The sequence below is a fragment of the Thunnus albacares genome, chromosome 23 (genome assembly GCF_914725855.1).
Source record: "Thunnus albacares chromosome 23, fThuAlb1.1, whole genome shotgun sequence".
NCBI lineage: Eukaryota > Metazoa > Chordata > Actinopteri > Scombriformes > Scombridae > Thunnus > Thunnus albacares.
Genome location: NC_058128.1, coordinates 19450616 through 19469169, shown reverse-complemented (window position 1 = coordinate 19469169; position 18554 = coordinate 19450616). Strand labels below are relative to the sequence as shown.

At 38.4% G+C, this 18554-nt stretch overlaps 1 protein-coding gene across 1 annotated transcript in view; it reads left to right on the top strand.

Annotated features, from left to right (window-relative positions):
* ano2b (anoctamin 2b) overlaps positions 1-10320 on the top strand; it is a 68480-nt gene extending 58160 nt beyond the window's left edge. The window contains exons 24-25 of the mRNA XM_044343997.1: positions 5411-5516; positions 6809-10320. Coding sequence (XP_044199932.1) covers positions 5411-5516; positions 6809-7183 — 481 coding nt within the window. The 3' untranslated portion in view covers positions 7184-10320. The remainder of the gene's footprint in view (positions 1-5410; positions 5517-6808) is intronic.
* The last annotated feature ends 8234 nt before the right edge of the window (positions 10321-18554 follow it).

The following is an 18554-nucleotide window of genomic DNA, read 5'->3' as shown; positions in this document are numbered from 1 at the left end:
CTATTGTTCTCCAACCTGACGGCAACCATGTGCTGCAATGAGGTGTTTATGTATGTTTGTGTGTGCTTTAAGGATGGGAAAGGTCTGACCCTTGTCTGTCTGTAAATTTGTTCCTGGATCCCAGGAGGCACTGTATTGGCAGAAGGAAGTCTCATGCACACACACACACACATAAGTCTCTCACATACAAATCATAATCTCATTGAGAGGTCTTATGAAAGAATACTGAGTTAGATGCTCCAGTTACTGCTGAGCTGCACTGTTATAACCAAACATGGAGCGTCCAGAAAATACACACGTACACTCACAGGAAGAGAGATAATACGTTATATTTAATGCCATGATGGCAAGTTGGGTTAAAGTGACTGAAGCATGAGGGGATGGGAGGTCTTATTTTACAGTTTTGTTCACATTGGGAGTCTACAGTATGACGTGAGACAACAAAATACTCTAAATTACTGGTGAGAAAGGATGAATAGATCAAAGAAAAAAGGGAGAAAGGGAGAGAGAGAAGAGCTGACTCTCACATGCAGCATTCCTCACTCATGACTGTATAAGGAGAAGGAATTAGACACCATAAGAAGCTGCTGACACACACACACACACACACACTGTGCCCTCCTTCTCTGTTATTTCCATACTGATAGTCAAGTGCTGTACTTAGTGAAACAGCTCAACAGGCCGATTTATCTATTTTGGCTTCAGAGGAATTTTTTCCTAAAGGAGTGTGTGTGGATGTGAAAGACGTATTATGTCTTGTCAGTTGTTTCATTGTCTTTCATTGATCTGAAACATCTCGTTAATGTGACGTGTTAAACTGCTGCGGGTTTTGCTGTGAAAGACAGTTTCAAGTGTGATTAGCGTTTCCTGCATTCCTTTACTGTTTTATAATGTCAGGAGATATTTTCAATCTTTCTGTTGTTTTTTTTCTTCAAATATGACATACAGTGTATAAATGCTCGAATTAAAATTCATCTTTCTTTTTAGAGACAGTAGCTGGTGGAAAAATCTTGCTTTGGGTTGTTTGATTGCTTAACGAGATTGTGATTGACAGGAGGCGGAGCTTAGCTGTTGGTTTGAGACATGTCAGTCCTACACACCTGGATAGGATGTAGTTAACAAGCAGGAAGTATTTATTTGTAGCCTGATGTTAAAGTTCTGATATACCGTAACTTTGTCAATGGCATCGTCAGATACATTATAGTTATCAGCTTACTGTATTTGAAATGAATGGGATCGAATGGCAGCAAAAACTGATGTTAAAGGCATGAAAAGCAAAACAAAAAAAGCGTAAATATCAGATCAGTTTGGAAATGACTTTTAATCGCTAATAAAGGGCAACATCACTCATCTTAAGTACTTGCAGGGATATATTAATACCTATTTTGGTTAAGGGTGGTGAGAAACAGAAATGTTCTCTCTAGTTCCTCAAAAGTGTAGAAATAGCTTTTCAGGAACAGCAGCTGTATTTTTCTAACATTTTTCATTGTTTGGTATGGCAGCATGCAAGTGCAGATAAAATACTGTCAACAAACGTTACATCTGTTCTTTGTTTGGGAGAAGCAACAGCTTATATTTCCTCACCTGATTTATGCCAATAACTGACTAATTAAGTAATCATTCAGTCACAATTGAAGTCATAAAACAGTGCAAATTGTATCTTATTTTAAGTTCAAGTTACACATTGCAATCCAATAGATTCTTATTGTATCATTGCACATGAATGGGTTGAGTTTTCTTGTGGCAACAAGGTTTAGTTTAGTTTAGTTTAGTTTAGTTTAGTTTAGTTTAGTTTAGTTTAGTTTAGTTTAGTTTAGTTTTAGTTTAGTTTAGTTTTAGTTTTATTTCATATATTTTATTTTCAAACATTTGGCCCATCGCACTTGGGATTACAAGACACCACTATTTTACAAAAACATACATCTTCCGGTATTTCATAGGCCTATACAATACATATGGAAAAAGGAAAAGAAAAGAAACCAAAATAAAAAACAAAACAACTGTTCACATAAAGAACTGTTGTATATCTACGGATTATTTCGATAAGGAGCTTTTTTCCTCTTCTCCCAGGCTTTCTCTGGCTAATTTATATGTGGCAACAAGGACACAGTTGCTGTTGATGCACAGTGGAGTTACAACTGTAGACATACATGAAAACAAAGTAGCATGCGCACAGATAAGCCTGAGGAAGACCTGTAGTTGGTTGAAACGATGCAAACCTAATAAAGAAAATGGAGCTCTGATTCATTAAATTGGATACTTCTTGTATCCAGCTTAACTGTAGACATAAAAGAGTTTGCATGTTTTAATTGCCTTACTTCCATATTCACTGACACTGCAGTTTGCTGGGGGTCAAGAACACTTTGGATCCCATGATCTTGACTCTTTAGAGTTACATCTCTGCTTTACATTTCTTCATGTCAGTCATGCAGTAGAAATGATAAGCAGGCAGCTGCAGAGGAATTAGACTTGTGCGTGTGTTAGCTAATGTTTGCCAATTCAGTACTTCTCTATGCTCCCTGCATACAGTGGCTCAGACTGTGTGCAGAATTATGCTGCAGAGAACATTTCTATCCTGATGTTCTTGATTTTCAGTCTCTTGACTACGTGGTCAGATGAGTGATAAATATGTTCACTCTTATTTTATTTTATTATGACTCTGTTTGATGTTTATCTTGATGTCCTTAAAGCACTAGTGTGTGGCTGGTCTACAGCTCCACATAATGAAGATCTTTGTCTTTGTCTTTAATTTACAATCTCTTTTACATATCTCTGTTGTACATTCAGTGGTTTGGGGGGGATGCATTTTTTTTGCCTAAAGATGTTCTCAAGATTAACAATGAGGGCAACTGTCTCCCTACTCTTGCCTTGAAAGGAATGCTATATGATGTACTTTGTATCCCACAAGGGAAAGGCTGACTCTTTTAAATAAAAGGGAGTTTTTCCTTGCTACTGTCGCCAAGAGCTTCCTCATAGGGGAATGTTGCGTCTCTGTGAACAATATTGTAAAGAGTACAGTCTAGACATGCTATATATGAAAAGTGCCCTGAGATAACTTCTGTTATGATTCAGCATTATATAAATACAATTGAACTGATTTTTAAAATAGCTATTTTGAAAAAAGAACTCAAAACTACTGTAACATAAAGCCAAGAGGGTCTACAGACCCCAGTCCAGTGTCCTTTACTGTAAACTCAAAACTCCTCTCTTCAAGAAATAAGAAAGAATTTTACTGACTGTATTATAGATCAGTATCCTGCTACTGAGATTTCTCTTTCTGCCCTGTACTCTGGCCCCTCATAGCTTCAAAACTGTACCATTGAAGGCACAACATGTTTACCTAGAAAGGTTAGAAAGGCCTAATTTTGTTTGAGTTCCGGTTAGTGTTGCGATAACTCATCATGAGATGTTTCTGTTGGATGTCTGCTCTGATTGCTTTGTCCTTGAAACAATACAACATTGCTGCATATGTTGATATAATATATACATGAAATAAAACAAGTGATGGAAAGTTCTATCAATCAATGCATGAGCATGCGGACAAATAATTTGATGACTTTGAATACCCATGTTAAAATACTCACAGTAACCCAAATTCCAGGATTATTGTTCTTTGGGTTGTGTGCATGTGCAGAAGAAAGAAGTTGAAGTCTACAGTACAGATTGAGAGGAAATAAGAACATGGTCAGAAAATAAAACTTTATTGCCGTTTATTGCTTTTTGTATTGATACAATAAATTCGACACTGTGATAAGTTTGTAAGCAGTTACAGCCTCAACTTTCCCCAACCTGCACTATGTCAACTCAGCTGGCTGTTTTGCTGAGGAGTTGATTTTGACTGAATCCTGCTGTGTTCTTTAATATTTCCATATGTGAATGACTGACTACATCCGAGTATGTTATAAAAAACCCTAAAGTAGAACATAGGCCGAGACCCTCTTTATGTATATTTAGGAGTGACTGCTAGCTAAACTCCTCCATCAGAAGTTTTTTTTTTTACATATGTTCACCTCAAGTTTTGGACCTTTGACCATGTTTAACATAGACATCCAACATTATGACAGTATATAAAAAACAATATACCTTGAAATCAGATGTTTACCCTAATCCACTGGATTAAGTTTTTTAATAGTTTTTTTTTTTCTAGTTTTGCTTTATTAAAAAGTTAGTGGACAGCAACAGAGAAAAAAACAACAAAGCAAGAAATATTCTCTCCTTAAAACCTTTGCACTTACAGTATGCTGCACAGACTGATTGCCACTAAACACTCCCTTGTTTTCTTAATTTGTCTCCATCTCAGACAGCCCAGCTGCAATTTGACATCATTTTTATTTTATTCTCTGTTCTTGTTGCACTGAAGCCAACAGATTCAGCTACCACAACACTGGTGCCTGAATTGTTTGACTGCTACAGGTTATATCACTACACCATATTTTAATTTTTATGGCCTCTTACAGTCTGCTAATGCAACGTTAGCGCTAAACCTGCATTCGGCTGCGCTTAGGAACAAGTAATGCACCAACACAAGAATCATTCAGCTGGCTTGCTTTAAGATTGGAGTCTGCCAGTTACAAATAAGGGAAATATCAGCATCAGTGATGTTGAGCCAGTATTTTTCTTTTTAAGTGCGATAACAAAGCAAAATGGGACCAAATCTATACAATGACCTAATCTGGATTGGCTCAAAAACATGTGTGTTAGAGCCTCCACTCAGCCTTGAACTGAATTTGGACTTCACATTTGTGAATCACTCTGATTACCAAAACAGACACACAGCTGTTTCATGCTGTGTGTGTGTGTGTGTGTGTGTGTGTGTGTGTGTGTGTGTGTGTGTGTGTGTGTGTGTGTGTGTGTGTGTGTGTGTGTGTTTCTGTTTGTGTCTTATACCGGATGACACCACATCCTTGACCTCCCTGGCCAAATAAGGCCAAATAAGTTCTTGAGTGGTTGTGTTTTATCTGACAGGCCAGCTGTAAACAAAACACATCTTCTTCACTGTTGTCTTTTATATACTCTCTCTCTATTTCTAACTCTCTCTCATTTTTCTGCCACTGCACTTATTTTCCTCTCTTGTCTCATTTTAAACATTTTGGCCGTTAGCACACCATGTGGTTCAAGTTTTCTGCTATTTGTCTGCCAGCACAATAAGTAGAGTTTACTACAAAGAGCACAAAAAGAAAGGAATATTAATAAAGTTTATTACACTTAGCACTTAGTGTCGGGTTCCAGACTGAATGGAGGAGTAGTATGTTTTAATGAGGCTAAATCTAAGCCAAGTAGAGATAAATCAGTTGGGTTGCAGGATGAAAACAACAGAGGAGGAGGGAAGTCTGAGATGGTCTCAAGACTCTGCACTGTACCTCCCAGAAATGACCTGTCAATCACAGTGAATGTATGTGCTTTGTTCCAGGTATAAAGACTATAGGGAACCACCTTGGTCTCCAGACGCATACCAGTTCTCAAAACAGTACTGGTCTGTCCTGGCTGCAAGACTGGCCTTTGTCATATTGTTCCAGGTATGAGCTCACTCTGCTTTTTTTTTTTTTTACTTATGAGCTGATGCTAATTAAGTCATGGCTCTGAGGTCCAGACATTTAAGACCACTTAAAAACGCAATGACAGACAGAGAGAAAGACACAATATGAAGCAAATAACAAGCATATTACACATTAAAGGATAAGTTCACAGTTTTTCAAATCTGTCTTAAAACAACAGTCAGGTGTCCATATGAACAGTGAAAGAGGTTTTTCTCACTGTAATAATTTATCCTGTTCATACTGGCTATTAAAAGATCCCCTTCAAAAACACTTTCAATGTAAGTGATGAAAATCCACAGTGTGTCCACACAGTTATTTTGTGTAAAAGTGCATTTAAAAGTTGATGTGAAGCTTATATGAGGCTTCAGCAGTCTGAGTTAGTCATATCAAGTGGATATCTGCCACATTTACAGTCTTTTAAGCATCAGATTCCCTCTTTGTGTCTCCTCAGACAGTGTTTCCATGTTGAGCTGCGGTGGAAATATAGTAACAAAGAGAGGGACTTTGGCACTAAAAAGACCGTAACGTTGAAAGATATCTACTTCATTTCACTCATTTGGATGGCTGAAGATTCATATTAGCTTCAGATAAACTTTTAAATACAATTTTGCACAAAAGGAGGCTTGTGAATTTTAGCCCCCATCACATACATTGTAAGTGCATTATGAAGGGATCTTCTAATCAAAATCGAAAAAGAGGTCTTAACAGGTGCATACACATGTTCAGTCACAGCACTATAATTAAAAGCACACACACTGTTTTGTATTGATTGATTTTATATGTGTATTTAGGCAGCAGAATTATGTGTGCATACGTGTCTGTGTGTGTAGGCCAGTCATTCCTAATTAGTTGGAACATGGTGTAACTCTCATCATGATCGGAAATATTACAGATGTCTCAGTCTGTTAGCAACCAGCTCATTTGAGAAACGGCTCTTTCAGTCTGCCTGCATGCCTCACTAACATGTCTACCAGATGTCCTTCAACACAAAGGGTCAAACAAGAACAAAAACTTTTTGATGGCATGCCTCTCAGGGTCCTCTTTCTGCACTTTTATTTCTCTAACTCTCACTCTTAATCTGCCCTTTCATCATACTCTCACCCTCTCAACCTCTAACCAACCGTTCATCCTTCATTGTCATGTATTCATTCATCTGTTTCTCTTCTGCTCTCCATCCGTACATCCATAACTTTTTGAACTGTTTCTCCTTCCCATCAATCATGCCAACCACCCTTTCATCAATGCCTCTTCCTCCTCTCTCCCTCCTCCAGAACCTGGTTATGTTCCTCAGCCTTGTGGTTGCCTGGGTGATTCCTGACGTTCCCAAAACCATTGTGGAGCAGCTCAAACGGGAGAAGAAGCTCCTGGTTGATGTCTTCTTGAGAGAAGAGAAGGAAAAGTTCCAGCTGATCCAGAGCCTCTTCGCCAAGGACGCTACCCTCCCCCCCGGCAGCCACGTCCTCCATCCAGCCCAGGAAATCCCCATTCCGGGCCGCTACAGTACTCTACCCTCAAGCCTGGCTGGGGACGGAGGAGGAGGAGGTCCGAGGGCGCGGTGTAGGGCGGCCAGCTTCAGTCAGTTCAGCAGGAAGATTCCCCCATCGCCCAGGAACGAAAATGAGAATTCGAGACACACAGCTGTTTGACATGTAACACACACATCTCGAGGAGTTATTCAAGCTAGGCCTCAGGACTGGAGAACATGTTGCTCGGGTGATTTGGTCCCCTGTGTGTTTTTGCCTGTGTCTTTTTTGTCCTGGCGTATGAGTGTGACAGAGGTGCACTGTGATGAATAAAATCACAGCTTGACTTCGAACAAGAAAGTTGAATTCATTGGTCTCAGTGTGGTTGAATGTGTAATGTCCACACTGGTGTGTGTGTGTGTGTTGTTCCTACTGCGCCGACTGTTCACCTGATAAAGTGTTATCATTTTTACTTTTTGGTAAAAAAACAAACAATTATTTAGTGAGGCGCACTAGCTTCATAGCGTAGACAAGCAATAATTACTGTATTAGGCTGAAAAACTGAATATTATAAGCACCTGAAAGAGACCATAGATAAAGTAAGAACTGTAAGCCAACAGATCCAGCAATGAGCACTAAATCAACATACATGAATGGATGAATGGACGAATGGACATTGTGGCTTATTAGTACGGCTGGGGACTTCGAGAATATTCCTGCTTTATGTGTTTATGCTCCATGTATTTTTATTTTGAAACAGAATGCGTAGCAACTACAACATACCATCAGTAAGTGATTTGTTAATTTTTAACAGGGGGGATGGCCCAATGGGAGGGTTAGAGTTAGGTTTAAAAGAAGGCTTCTACAGCCCGAGGTTGTAGCTTGAGTTTCACTGACACAGGTAAAATTAATACAAAAACTCCTCTAATGATGAAATAACCTTATAAAAATTCTGGTTAGGCTAGGACTGCAGGATTATCATATGTCTATAGCCTAAATCTTAACAATATAATTGCGATTATAATTTTGATTAATAGAGCTGCTATTAGGCTAAATGCATGTTTTGTGTAGGCCATTCTTTTACTGGATGTGGACATTAAGCATTTTAATAATGCTTATTTTTTAAAGCACACCGTAGTTTGACGGTATAAACTTTACCTCGGATTCTGTAACTGTAGTAGTTGAGCACGGAGTGGTCAGTGCAGGTTAATTTCCTCAGTCACATTACCTGCTGCATTCCCAGGTTACACCAAACATCTATAGTAAAAACTACAGCTCTAGTCATGTCTGCCCTAAAATATTTTGTTACAGAGGTGGCTTGATCTGGGGATGTCATTTCAGCAGCACAGATGCTACTGAATTATTATAGAAATATTATAGGGGTACCACAGGCAGCAGTGTGTCCATATGATCTTCTCGCTCTTCTGCAACTACACGTTGCTTCTTGTCACTTTGATCATGAAGGTGACACCATTCAATAGATTATATAGGCTACAATATAGTATAGAATTGAGTATTCATAGTATATACTTAAGAGAATATTATAGATGCAAGACGAGACTGACAGAAGAGTGCGACTGAGAGAAAAGGGCGTAATCACAAATCCATCTGCTGCCTCAGCACCATGGACAGCACCATGGATTTATCAATACACAGCACAGTTAGGCTGCTGATATTTCAGAGTCATGGTCAGGATCATAGATTCTAACTTACACAAACCTCAGAAAGATAAAGGATCAGTGGTCAGGCAGACTAGACTAACATATTTAACCAAACAACCCTTTTGCCACTGCCCTCTCTCTGCTATTAGTGGATGGAGAGGGGGAATGGCAGGTTAACAAGGGGGATGCATTTTGGTCATTTTGCTAACAAGGGGGATGGCATCCCCCCTCATATCGCCTTCTGCATACCATATTTCATGTACTTTTCAATATGTTACTGAAAGCACACATGCCTCCCAGAAGAGCGAATCATTTCCTCTGCATTATTTACATCATTTACTGTGTCCCGGCTGATTTTGTTTCCGTAGAATTCAGGAATCACTTTGAATCATTCTCAAACTTTAAAACACCTCTGCATCTAAAACTGTATTGTCAGTCACTACTCTGCTGCTAGTAATTGTTTCTCTACATCCTGCATTATGTATTCAATGGATGGAAAACATGCCAATGTGGTACACTGTTGTATGCCACTCATAGACTCCAGTCCAAGCTATAGTTTTAGAATTGATGATCTGTGAAGCAAATGTTTTTCCTGTTAGCCATATTGACTTTTACATTACTGTTAACTGAGCACAGAATGACTTAATAACTAAACTTAATAACCTTTGAATGCAAGGAGAAAGCCAACACTTTTGCAAACTGTGAAATAAGAATGAGCTAGAAATCATCTCACTGTCTTTGTAGTAGTAACATATACTTCATCAGCATTCCTTCATTATGAAATGCCAGACTGTGTACTCAGACATTTCTGCAACTAAGTAATAGATTTGGGCTCCTTTTGCCCAATTAGAAGAGTTGCATTTTGCATAAAAGGACTCAGTGGTGTCACCCAACCTCTGGCAGCCATATTGGAGGTCTTCACTTCCTAAAGACAGACTGTGAAGAGATTTTATTTTGTACAACTGAGCCGTCTGTTTCTGACTGGGAATTGGGAATCATCACTGATACATCTGATTGGTTTTTTTTGTTTGTTTTTTTTTCAAGATAATTTCAGCTTGTTAGCTAACCATGCTATCTGGTCTACAAACTCTTGCTGTATATTTAACACAACTTATTAGCATACTAAGTAAGTTAACTTTTGTATGCTAAAGTCGAACTGAAATTTGAATTCTCACTTTTCGTGTAAGGAAATATAAGCTGTAATGATACTGCAGCTATTGTTTTTTTGTTTTTGCTTTTTTTGTTGTTGTTTTTTGTTGGTTACATATTAGTGGAAACCATTGATGTATTATACAAACTGTATACTGGACTCTAAGATGCTGTCTGTTCATTTGAATGAAAATGGCTTGCCCAGTGCATAAGCCAAAAAGGTTTTGCTCTGATTGAAAATCTGATTTTTAGGGGTGGACCTATGAGCAGGATTTGTGACATCACAGCTAGTTTAGAGGCCAATTCTGGTCCACTATTCAAATTATACAAGTGTGATGTGGAAACTTGAAGCCTCCAGTGCACATACATTGAGAATGAACTTTACAGTGAAGTAGGAGACATCTTGACTCCATCAGGGAAACCTCTGAAATGAAGTATATTTGCATATTCATAGATTCTGAATTTTTAATAAGGGAGATGGAGGAGATGTCATTTTAAGGATTTTGAAGTGGTAATTATACTCTTTTTGTGGAAAAACCATATCAGACACATGTTATTGTCCCAAGAAGAGTATTTTTATGTCTCAATACATGTCTAGAAGGGATCTTTAAATTTCTTCTTTTTTATTGAAGTCAAAACAAACACTGAGAATATTTTAAATAAATTTAAATTTCAGTTCGACTTTAACCATGGTTGTGTCAAGAGAGCTGGTTATGGTGTAGAAGCATCAGTCCTGCTGCTGATGTGTCTTGTTGGCCAACTGTGTTTCGGTACTGCAACAACCCTGCATAATCCCTAGCAGCCCAAAAAACTTTTCTGATGGTATACACTTGGTGAGCAACTTTGATTGGAATATATGGACGCCATCGTGGGACACCATATCCTATTCTCATAATGAAATTAACATGCTGACATGCTGCAAACCTTCACTGCTGTTTCAGAGGCCTTGTAACTGCTCTTGTATTTCCAATACAACACAACATCTGTCTGCTCAGTTAGAACTCAGTGACAAATGTTAAATGTATTCACATGGACTTAAGTACAAGGAAATCATGATTGTGGTATATTTGTTATACTGGTTTATGTAATTCAAGAAGATAAATGTTCATCCTTACCTGATCCTTACCTTTCTTAAGCTGGTGTAGAAATTCCTATATACATGATTGTTTGATGGATTATGAAATCATTTTTACTTGTTTTGTGGTGTGTTTGCTTTTATTTCTTTGGCCTGTTCTTTTTCGGCCTTTCTTGGTAATCCTTACCCTTACCAGGTAATCCTAGTGAGAAGCAGGTTACTATGCTTGCTAGAATGTGAACAATATATCCAGAGAATCCTATGTGCACGGACATTTAAATGTTTTTCTTTTTAAAGAAACTGTAACATCATGTTTGTCATTATCTCAGGTATCTGTTTCCTCTTGTAGGCTTCTCTTCATGTAGACCCCCATATCTTTTGTCAAAAAATGAAGTGAGAGTAAAGGAAGATCTGTTTCTGGGCTTGGTTGGTCTTGGTGCAAAGTTTTTTGGGAAACAGTGGATCAGGTGCACAAACATGGCAGCCGGTCAACGGATGAATCCTGCCAAAGTTTTATTTGTCCCTGCAGTCTTTTTCCATCTCAGAATACAGAATACAGAAAAAATGCAAAGGCAAGAGAAGTGCCTATTCCCTGTTAAAAATGAAAGTGAAAGGTGTTTCTGTAAACATATTCTCTATCTGGTTAAACCGGGAACACTAACAGAATTTAATTTAAAGTCTCTTTGTAACACAAGAAAATCCATACATTTAATAGAAACAGAAATAAAACAGAAATGAAAGAAGAAAGAGAGTGAAGACTTATGAAACACAACTCCATTGGGATTCTTATGTTGTACCGTTAGCTAAAATGAACATCAAAACAACTTGATATTCCATATAATGTATCAGGGCTTTATTTCTTAGTGTGTGTTTAGGAGGCTTTCTGCCCCCTAGTAGTAACAAATTACTTAATGCAGCTTTAAATGGCTCATCTCCTGAATAAACCTCTGACCAATTGATCACACATAAATTTTGAGATGGTTTATGATTAATATCTCAATGCAGTGTGTTGGTCTATGTCAATAAATGGCTAAAGTAACTTCTACACATGTGGTACCATGTCTTTTCACAGTCTCTTCAGATTGTACTCCAAGTGTGTTTCCAATTTAAGTGACTTTGCTCCGATGAATCAAGACGACAGTACATCTCAGTTCCCTCACTTGCAACTTTTCCCTGTCTTAGTTCCTCCCACTAAAGATGCGTGGAGAGACACATGGAAAAGATTCAAGAAGAGAGGAAACAAGGAAATATGTTTTTAAAAAAATGAGATGTCCTTTCCTCTGAAGCGTCACGTGAAGCGGTGTCTGTTTTTGATGACGGCAGCAGCTGATCACAGTTGGATCAGCTGTCAGTCAGCTTTAAAGGTTCTGTGTGTAGGAATCAGAAATTCCTTCTCATTAGTGACATCTGTGGCTGATAAATGAGGTGCAGTCAACATCCTGGTGCTTGCGTTCGCGTGCTGACACACATGCTTGTGGCACATGACTATTGCACGTGATGTCTTTTTCCTCACTTACACTTCTCATAATTACATAAAAGATCTCCAACGTTGTGTTTTGCACCGTGTTTCAGCAAAGCATCTCTCACTCCCAGTCAGTCACCACCCCACTGCTGTATGTGCGTGCGCTTGCTTGCTCGCTCGCTCACACACAAACACACAGAGGCTCCTGCTGTGCTGTGGCTGCTGGCCAGTGAGAGCCAATCCACACCACCCAACTCGCACAAATATGCATTAATCAACCACCCAAACCTAAGCCAGCTTGCAAACCGCCAACTTTTTTTTTTATCAATCGTGTTAACTAAACACTGGTAGGCTCAGTGAGCTATGGCCAGGCAGCAACGAGCTGTGGTCGAGGAGCAACAGGCTGTGCCTAGGCACAACGTGCTGAGGTTTTGTTATGAAATGTATGCTTATTACGACCTTTGGACTACCAACAGGAAAAAAGGGGTTAGCTATGTTCTGCTATCGCTCTGGAGCTTGTTTTCTGCTCCTTTGTTGAGGAAATTATGTTGTTTTAGCTGTGTGTGCTCAGGAGTGGGCGGCTTGTCATTGCAGCTGTTTTGTTGTGAAATGTGTAGTGGTTGACGGACGCAGCTGGCTGTCCCATTAGCTGGAGAGCTAATATCTGCAGGGTGTTCTACAGTGTCTAGTCAGATGGCATGGTTTTTGTTGTGTTGGTATGTCAGTCGTTTATTGATGTTGGCAAGGCAAGGCCCTTGGGAGTGTGCAAAATGTCACTTCCGTTGGATATTTGCGGAAAATCCAGTCCGGGGCCTTCACATAGAAATTAGTCTACAGGCTGTTACAGACAGCCAAGAAAGTCAGGAAAGTCTAATTTTTTACCTTACATTACTACCCGTTCACTCATTGGCAATAAAAAACAATAAATACATGTAAATTGCTTCACAATCCTACATATAGAATCTTTAAAAGCTCTAGAGACTTCTGATGGAGTTTGTGTCTGCGCACATGTGCACTGTGCTAATACTACTAAAAGTGCACGGTTACCACTGCCAGAGCAGCTGTTTTCTCACTGTAGCCTGTTACCTGTTTAACAAACACCTGCACATGAATAAAATGTGTTTTCTGTATTTATAGAGGTACATGAACCATTTCTACCAGCAGAATGTATTTATATTATCTATTCATTATTTGCATCTGTATTTATTGGTATTCTGTTTGTGAATTAATTATTCAATAACCCAGAATATGATTAGGGTGTCTTTGAACACTGGAAATTAGGCTAAATGTTTCAGGTAAAATTGAAATGATGTAACTCATATCAAACCCAATGCTCAGGAATTTTCAGCTTCACATGTGAATGGAAATGACGATAAATTATATAAAATATAAATGTGTTTAAAGTGTTTCTTGCTGACAGACAGACTCTCCTACTCTTCCTTACTTTAATTCTATCAATAATAAAAGTTAATGGGGGAAATAACAGATCATAAAAAGTAAAAAAATTACTATATCAGACCTCCAATGGAAGGGAAATTTCTGGATTTTTCAACCTATTTTCCCATCATCTTGTGTCTAAGTGATTAATGGGGATAACAATTTTTGAAATTGGGCCAGTATTGAGCAAGAGCACTTCAGCCAGCAGCCGCGAACCAGGCTGCAATGTAATCTGACGGGGGAATAGCGCTCGTTTAGACACAAAAAGACCGGATCAAGCAAAAGGTCAGGAAAGGCATTTTATTTCTCTGTATGGTCCTTTCTATAATGGTGTCAGTGGCAAAAACAAACACTTTTAATGGACATACATTGATGGTACACAATTGCCCCTCGGATTACATTACAGCCCATTTCACGGCTGCCTACTGAAGCACTCTCGCTCAATACTGGACCAATTTCAAAAATTGTTGTCCACATTAGTCACTTAGATACAAAATGATGGGAAAAAATCCTGAAGTTTCCATTTAACACAGATGTACTATTTTGTAACTAAATGGTAAATCAGAAAACAAATAGAATATAAAACTTTGGAGTGATACACTTGAGTTTAATCTGTAATCTGTCTGTCCACTCAGTGATGTTGTGATGTATCAGTCTGATCAACTGCAGCATCCAATCAATAAATGATATCCAATAAGGGGGCATGTTGGGCGGTAAAAGACTTCCACAAAGGCTGCTCTCATGTATCCTTGCTCATGGCCCCTCAGAGATCCTCCTTCTTCAGAGCAGAAATAAACGCTTTGAACAGTCAAATAAGGGAATTGGGATTTACCCTATATGATTAATTCACAGCTGTTTCCCAAACGGCACTGTCAGTACATACAGTTTACTAGCTCTCTGGTATACTAGCTCTCTCTCTGTTATGTGCAAATACTGTGGGTAAGCAGTATATGGCAGTAATTCCTTTTCAGTTCTTCAGATTGTAAAATTCCTTTTTTACCACCCAGCCATATGTTCACTTACAGTGCATTGTGGAGAAGTAGCGATGTTTAGTCAAGTTTTCTGTGTGCACACTAAAAGTTGGAGGTCCCCATAACAGGAGTGACATCACACTTTAAGGGTGCCATCTTTACTTACCTTGATCACTGAATAGCCATACTGTTAAAAATCCCTCTCTCACACACTGATGGTGTTCATGTTAAAATGAGAAGACTTGGATGGAGAATATGGATAAAAAACCTAAGGAATGAGTAGCATACAAAAAAGTGTCTTGAATGAAAAGTATTTCAAAGCACTCTTGTCATGTGATGTACTGTGAAGATGTGAAGATATAGTGTGGTTTTTCCTTTTAAGGTACTAGAAGGTTGAGAGTTTAAATTAAATAAACATTGTATTAAATAAGGTGCATATACCTTAGCCTTAGTTTTCACTGTTCTGGACATAAAAGAACAAGTTTCCCTTAGTTTCCTTGAATGCAACACTGACATCATTTCCTGTTTGCAGATTTAAATGTTGCAGTTGTCTCACTACTTCTGGCATAGAAATGCTTGCTTTGCAAACATTTAATGTAATTTATGAGCTTTTTCATTGACAACAGTGGAGCTTTAAATTCAGGGAATTATACGCACCATTTTGTAAATAGTGTGACAAATAACCACCATAGCCAGTTGTGAACATAAAAGAGCAATGGAAGTTTTCTTAGTTTCCCTGAATGCAACACTGACATCATTTCCTGTCTGTAGATTTAAATGTTGGAGTTGTCACTGTTGACTTTGGTGTTTTTGACAAGGAAATATGGTAGAAAATCAAATGTAACTAAGTTAAGAGCTTTTTTCATCGATGACAACAGAGCCTTTAATTCACAAAAACGATTTGCAACAATTTGAACAGGTATGTACTGAATGTTTGTGAATGTTAGTGAATTATGAATGTTTGTTTGAGCAGTAGATGTTTGTATGGATTTGAATCATTTTCAGTACTTATTACAGATAGTACACAATGGATAATATCTTTTGTACAGTCATGTTTTATATGTTTAGATAAAAGAGGAGGACAAGTCTCATATATCTGACAGTTTTTAAGCAAAAACAGGAAATCAAAGATTGGGATCAGGGTTTTAAAAATATAACTTGCAGGGGTATCTGGCATCTAATGGTCATAGCAACATATGAGTTGGCAGCTTTTATAGTGTCCTCCAGGCTTCACATGTGCACAACTACATTTGTGTGTGTGTGTGTGTGTGTGTGTGTGTGTGTGTGTGTGTGTGTGTGTGTGTGTTATAATGGAACATCAGGGAATTTTCCTTTTTGTAGTATGAAGCCAAATTGGCACAGAACAATAACATCACCTAGCTTAACTTCATTACAGAAATATGAGCTGTGGTTAGCTCACACAGAGGGGGTTGGTGACTACAATGTACAGTATGTGTGACTCTGGCAACGTCTTGCATTTTTAATTTGTCTTAGATTGCTACATTGTCTTTCCTAACATCTGATACGTGCCATACTGCTGGAAAACATTCTTAGCCATTGTGTTCAAGCATTTTTTTAATTAACTGGATTTTAGGGTCTGACATCCAGGATGTTTAAACCTGCAAGTCTCTTTTCCATCCTTCATCCTCTTAAAATAACAACAGCATATGTACGTCTTTAGACTACAGTAACCATTTTATTTAACATTGACAAAGCAAAAATCCAACACACAGGATCAGCAACAACTGTGTCCAATCACAAGCTGCTTACAGAATGGGTTACATTAAGATCATGATCATCACCAGTTCAGTTGAGGGTGGTGCACATTCATGCAATTGACTATCCTGAATGGGATTCACAGTCCTGACATTTATTGAGCTAAATGCTCAAGACAAGACAAATTCCTAACAACGTTTGCTGTAATGGCAATAACGTTAACTAATCTCACTACAGTTGTTTACATTTATAGAGCAAATCATGTTTTTACTTAAAGCAATAGTTCAACATTTTGGGAAATCATTTTTATAGGCTTTCTTGCTGAGAGTTATGTGAGAAGATCGATATCACTCTCATGTCTGTCCATTCAAAATGAAGCTGGAATCAACAGCTGGTTAGCTTAGCTATTTTTATTCTTTATTCTGGGGGTGGGGGACATCAACATATGCTAAGATAAGCTACCCAGCTAGCTGCTGGCTGTAGCTTCATTTTTATGGGACAGACTTGAGATTGATATTGATCTCATAATTTAACTCTCAGCAAGAAAACCAATGTTTATTTCTCAAAATGTTGAACTATCTATTTAATCGTTTTGGCCTCAATCACAGAGCAGCCTTTGGTTGGACTTTTCGGCTTGAATGCATATTGAGAAAAACCCATATTGCAGTTAACCACTCCCCAGGAAAAAGCTGCTGTGCTCTGTGATGATGTAATAACCCCAGAGACGTTCAGCTGAGATCTCCTCAGCTAAATCCGAAAGTGCAGCAGATTTGAACCTTATTATATTCATCAATCTGATTTGTTTGTCTGATCTGCTGTATATATCTGCGTGCGCTTCAAAAGAGGATTATGTAGGCTGAAGGCTTGACAGTCAATGTACAGTATATTAAAGTCCATAGTCTGGTCATTTAACAAACCCTGCTCTCTGGGACCAGGGGCACGTAAATATTTGGGTTTCTAGAGGCTTAACTTTAGCATGACAAACAGTCAGAACATATGCTAGCTGATCACACCACAGCAAGATCACACAAACCTTCTCTTCTTCTGATAAAGAAAAAAGGCTAATACATAAAAAAAAGTGAATAGATGGGATAAGGATAGGAGAGGAAACAGATGGTAGAAAAGTCAGAGTGGAGAGACAGAGGTGATACTTGGGGTATTTTAAGAGACACAGGAATGTGAGGTGAAGCCTGTTTTTGGGAGTCCCACAGGTTTTCCATAATTGTAAACCCAGTCAAAAGCCAGGAATGGGTAGAGTTGGAGAGCTGGAAGGAGAGAACAGAAAAAGTATGAAATGTATTTAAAGACAGCAGGTAGCCAGCAGGAGGACAGACAGATGTGAGCATAGCACTTAATTTGTCCTTGCACCCTTTTTCAGTTCACAATTTCTATTCCCCGTCTTGAATATGAAGAGTTTTCAGCTTTGAACAGCAACAAGCCACCAATTCAGCATTAGCTATAAGTGTTTTGGGCAGTTTTGTATTTCACAAGTTGAGATAGTGTGGATGTGTAATGAAATGTAGGTGCTGCTAAATTCTTAAATATCTGTGCCATACATGATATATTCTATTTTATTATGAATGGTGATGGGTATGATGTAGGCTGAATACAGTGTCAGACTAGTTCATGTAGGTGGGACAATACAGTATGCATTGGTTATGATTAGTAAAGAATTATTGTGAGTTGACCAAGGCCTTTTAAAATGAACGCACACTGGATCTCCCATGAAATCTATTGAAAGATAAACTTGACTTATTTTCTACGTATCTGATATAACTGGAATTACATTAACATGTAAAACTATTTTTTTAATCATTCAAAACTTTTTACATTCATAATTTTCTCAGGCTCCTTTCTTTCTGTAGCTACCTGCAGCTAAAGCAGATAGAACTGTTTCACATGGCGTCTTGTGGCACATGTCTATCGTTTACATCTTTCCGTGTGTGTGTGTGTGTGTGTGTGTGTGTGTGTGTGTGTGTGTGTGTGTGTGTGTGTGTGTGTGTGTGTGTGTGTGTGTGTGTGTGTGTGTGTGTGTGTGTGTGTGTGTTATGCCATGCCTGTGGCTAATTCCTGGCCTGCCCTG